This window comes from Globicephala melas, chromosome 13 (assembly GCF_963455315.2).
Source record: "Globicephala melas chromosome 13, mGloMel1.2, whole genome shotgun sequence".
Lineage (NCBI taxonomy): Eukaryota > Metazoa > Chordata > Mammalia > Artiodactyla > Delphinidae > Globicephala > Globicephala melas.
The window spans coordinates 65480252-65485585 of record NC_083326.1 but is presented as its reverse complement, the minus strand read 5'-3'; the positions used below and the strand labels follow the sequence as shown (position 1 = coordinate 65485585).

The 5334-nt window shown below is 43.9% G+C and overlaps 1 protein-coding gene across 1 annotated transcript; it reads right to left on the bottom strand.

The window, feature by feature from the left end:
- Positions 1-310: 310 nt before the first annotated feature.
- On the bottom strand, positions 311-2003 carry ZNF280A (zinc finger protein 280A). Its single transcript, XM_030860926.2, is given in 2 exon segments — positions 311-343; positions 345-2003. Coding segments are annotated over 2 exon segments (1692 nt in total).
- Positions 2004-5334: the final 3331 nt, after the last annotated feature.

Below are 5334 nucleotides of genomic sequence, written 5' to 3'. Positions count from 1 at the left end.
ACAGCGACACACAACAAGAATGTATCTCACTTATTTAAAAGAAAACAAAGACCAGACCAAAAAGAATCTATTGTGTGATTCTATTTACTTAAAATTTAGAAACAGGAAAAACTAATCCCTGGTGGTTGAAGTCAGAAAAGTGGTTACTTTGGGAAGGAGAGGGTGGCTGGGAAGGAGCATGGAGACTTCGGAGTTACTTGACAGTGGAGAGATGAAGCAGGTACAACCTCAGTCACTGTAAAGCCAGACAGGCGCTGACACTGCTTGCTGGCATCTACGAGCCACTACGTACAGCTGGCCTAGCCTCAATTCAGCTTTTTGGGATTTCTGGAGGTGGGTAGAACATAATTTTTAGCCATAACCCCTGCTGCAATACGTCTGGAATATCTCGTGTTCATAGCCACCCTCTTGGTAGTTTTTTCAGGTGACACTCGGGATTCAGTGCTGGTCACAACCATGGATGCTGCCTCTCTTGGTCCTGGTTGAACTGAAGTTTGGATCTTGACCTCTGTTTCAGGAGGCAGCCCTTCCAGTTGCTCTGGTTTTTTAAATGGTTGATGATTCTTGGTTTGGTGCTCCATTTTCTCCTTCAAAGTCAAAAACTGTAGCCGGCACTTGGAACATTGAAAGACCCTCTTGTTCCAGTGCCTCCAAGCATGATTTACGTAGGATGTCGTCACTTTGAAAATTTTGAGGCAAAACAGACAAAGCAAACTGTTTGTGTTTTCATGCCATGTTCTGAAATGTGCTTCCACATCAGCAAAGGCTGACGATCTGTAATTGCAAACCTGGCACACATAGGGCATTTCGCCAGGTTTATGATTGACCTTCATGTGCTGTAAGAGAACCTGATCTGTTTCGAAGGACAATTCACAGATTTTACAGACCACAGAGGGCTCCTGGGAAGTGTGGACACTTTCAATGTGACACTGCAGCTGGAAGGGGGTGGGAAACTGGCGGTGGCAGTGCCGGCAGGTGGTGTGGATTTCCCAGCCGTCATCCCTCTGCTTCTCAAATTCCAAATGGTTCTTCACGTGGGTCATAAACTTGATATTTTTTAGGACTTTCAAGCAGCTGAGGCATTTGAAGGCTGCGTGCGTCTTCCATTCTGGCTGCCTGTCTCCTGGATGCCGTCCGTAGTAAAAATCATCAAGTAACATGATCAGATTTCCTTTCTTGGGATCAACAGTCTTGTTTTGAGTTGCTAGACTCGAATAGTCTGTTTTTGCCAGCCTTTCCAAGCTACGTGCTCCATCTGGATCCATAACATGGTAACGTGCCTGGTTATATGCATGAGCCCATGGAAATGATGCCCCATTGTGAACATGGCTTGACGAGGTCGGGACACCTTCCGGGGTCATACTCGTGTTCTTTGTAGGAAGGATACCTGGAGAGGCCACAGCTAAGGCCTGTCCCCCTGGGATTCCATGGCTGACTTTAGGTCTTTTGGGATTCCCACTGTATATATCCATATCTGAAGTGGGACGTCGCTTTGAATCACGAGGACTTTTATCCTTGCCTCCTACCGAGAATGCAGCTCCAGGTAGACAATGAGGCCATGGAGAGAGCAACTCTGAGGAATTGTGAAGCACGACTTGCAGAGAGCTCATTTTATAATCAGGTTTAGACGAAGGCTCAAAAATAATAGGACTATCTGCGTCTCCCCATTCAGATTGAAAAGCCGGTGAAATGGCTGCTGCCTTTGACATCGGGGTCCTGCAATTTGAAGGCTGCAATGTGTAAGTCGTATCTTGACTCACGTGACCCTTCTTTCTTGTTGAGGATGAGTCCCTGGTCACTCTGTTCAAAATGTTAGAAATGACCGGCTTTGAATTTGAAATCACTCTGACAAAGAGGGTTTCAGCATCTTCATTGACATGCTCCACTCCAACAAAGATCACCTCAGCACTGTCATCGTCCTCGTCTCTGGGTCTGGACCCTCCCATCTTCTTCTCTGGTCGTTCTGGTGCTTGTGCTTCCTCACGCAGAAAGGCGTGTGCCATTTTACAACCGCTTTTTGCTTGAAGTGGTCCCTTCTTCTACTGCTTTCTTTTGGCAAACTCCCACCTAAAGGCAACCACATGACACGGTCAGTACAGTTGTCCCCCCAGATCCGAGTTTTCACTCTCTGGGGTTTCAGTGAACTCTCGGTTGTTAACTGAAAATATTAAATGGAAAATTCCAGAAATAAATAACTCATAAGTTTTAAATTGCACACCATTCTGAGGAGTGTGATGGGAGTCTCGCACCGTCCTGCTTCCTCCCACCTGGGACACTCGGTTATCAGATTGTCAAGGTATCACAGTGCTCGTGTCCAAGTCATGCTTATTTTACTTAATAATGGCCCCAAAGCACAAGCAGAGTGATGCTGGCAATTCAAATAGGACAGAGAGAATCCATAAAATGCTACCTTTAGGTAAAAAGGCAAAAGTTCTCAGTTTGATTAAAAAAACAGAAGAAAAAATTGTACGCTGATGTTGCTAAGGTCTATGGTAAGAATGAATCTTCTATCTGGGAAATTGTGAAGAAGGAAACGAATCTATGCTCGTATTGCTGTCACATTTCAAACTGCAAAAGTTATGGCCTCAGTGCATGGTAAGTGCTTAGCTGAGATGGAAGAAACATCAAATTAGTGCAATAATATTTTTGACACAGAGACCACATTCACAAAACTTTTATAACAGTGTATTGTTATAATTGTTCTATTTTATTCTTAGTTACTGTTGTCAATCTCTTACTGTGCTTTTTTTTTTTTTTGCGGTACGCGGGCCTCTCACTGCTGTGGCCTCTCCCGCCGTGGAGCACAGGCTCCGGACACGCAGGCTCAGCGGCCATGGCTCACGGGCCCAGCCGCTCGGCGGCACGTGGGATCCTCCTGGACCGGGGCACGAACCCGTGTCCCCTGCATCGGCAGGCGGACTCCCAACCACCGAGCCACCAGGGAAGCCCTCTTACTGTGCTTTTATAAATTAAACTGCATCGTAGGTACGTTTGCATAGGAAAAAACATTGTGTATATAGGGTTTGATACTATCCATGGTAGCGGACATCCACTGAGGGTCTTGGAACGCATCCCCCCCTCCCCATCGTGGATAAGGGGGGACTATTGTATTTATTTCAAAAGACAAAATTGGTGCCTTATTTAATCATCAGCTGAAACATTGAGATAACTATTAACAGCCTTATTTTATACGTGAGGAAACAGGCTCAAACCCAGTTAAGTAACATGATAATTGTAAACTTACCTCTCTGGCCCCCAGCCCCCACTTTTGCCTTATCTCCCCAGGGCGGCCCCAATGCTCCCATTAAACTCTGCAGGAGAGCTGGCATGCACCCTTTTGCTTATAGATCTCCAATCTCACTCAGAAATGCCAACCAACATGAAAGGTCCAAAAGAGCCCTAGGCTATCGCCCGGGATGCCCCTCCCTCCCTCCACTCTGTGAGTGTGGAAGGCACCAGATCCTGTACACCGATCAAAAAAAATTTTTTATTTTGGTTGCACTGCGTGGCATGCCGGATCTTAGTTCACCGACCAGGGACGGAACCCTCGTCTCCTGCAGTGGAAGTCTTAACCATTGGACCATCAGAGAAGGCCTCGGATCAAATTTTTTTTTTAAATTCCAGGAAGATCTTAAAAGCAAAACTTGAAGTTGCCTTGTGCTGGCAACTATATATATAGCATTACACTGTACTTAGAACTATTTACACAGCATCAACATTGTATTAGGTATTATAATGAATCCAGAGATGATTTAAAGCATATGGGAGGATCTACTCAGTTTATATGCAAATACTACACCATTTTATATAAGGGACTCGGGCATCCATGGCTTTTGGTATCTTCGGGGTGGGGAGTCCAATCTCCCACGGATACCGAGGAAGGACGGTACTTTCTCAGGACTTCTGTTGCTCCCCCTGATTTGGATGCTCTTTCTCAGGTACCCTCATCCCAGCTCCTGACCTGCTTCAGGTCCACAGCTTCTCTGCAAGACTTCCCTGACCACACTTTCAAAAATCACAACCTCCCCCAACTCACATGCTATATTCAACTCCGAAGCTATTTTTCAACAGCGTTTATCACCTGCCTAACACACAAGTATAAAATACATCTTGCTTCTTTTGTCTCCACCCACTAGACTATGAGCTACACACACGAGGGCAGAGAGTTGTATTTTGTTCACTGCTGTATTCTTTGTTTCTAGAGCAACATCTGGCATGCTGTCAATGCTACATGTTTGCTACATAAATATAAAGTAACTGTTAGTAATATGATCATTTACCTGTACAACAGGCCCGAACCCACCAATTCCAGGCTCCCCAAGCACTTACACTTGATCTTAGCCAAAAGGCTGAGAAGTGATTTTCCAAGCATTTAATTAAATCCAAATCCTAATGATTTAACAGCATCATACAAGGGAGGAAATCAGCCTGTATGTAGTTGGGTGTGGGGAGGGGTGACTATTGAAATAAAAGTTTTGTAACGTAGTTCTCTCCCTACAATAGATTTGCTGATAGCTTCCATGCCATTAACACATGCATTGACACTAAGGGACATTCTAATGTTGACATTTGACCATTTCTGTTATCTTGCATTTCATCAGTAGCACTTTATAAGTTTGTTTGGCTATATATATATATATATATATTATAGTGGTATCAGAAATAATGTTGTATCTTACAGTTGATGGCATCTTAGATTCAATGAAAAATTCTATTTCTTTTCATAAGCTGAATCCAGCCTACTAAATTGACTTCACAAGTCACTAATGGGATGCTAGCTGCATTCTATAGGCAAATGGTTTAAACAGGGATTGGCAAATTGGCTTGCCCCCTGTTTTTGTTTTTGTTTTTTTATTGCCCAGCCACCAAGCTAAGAATGTTTTTTATATTTTTTAAGGTTTTTTTTTAACTTTTAAGAATATATTTAATTTTTTTTTTAATTTGGGGGAAAAAAAACAAAGGAATATTTTGTGACATGTGAAAATTACATGATATTCAAATTTCAGTGTCCACAAATAAAGTTTACTGGAACACAGCCACGATCACTTGCTGTTGCTGGAGGCTGTTTTGCACTACTAGGGCAGAGTCAAGCCACTGCAAGAGACCACATGGCCCTTAATGCCTAGTTACTATCTAGCCCTTTACGGAGAAAGTTTGCAGACTCATGGCTTCAGAGAACAAAATGGAGCATACCAAACTCCATAGCTCACCAGCTCCTGAAGTCCAGATGATTCAGTGAACTCTGAGCCCGAGCGAAGGGTGAAGCTGGAACGTCCTGGTCTCCATATCCAGGAGAGATTTCTCTCAAGTTCACCAGCGCTACTTCCTGAGTCC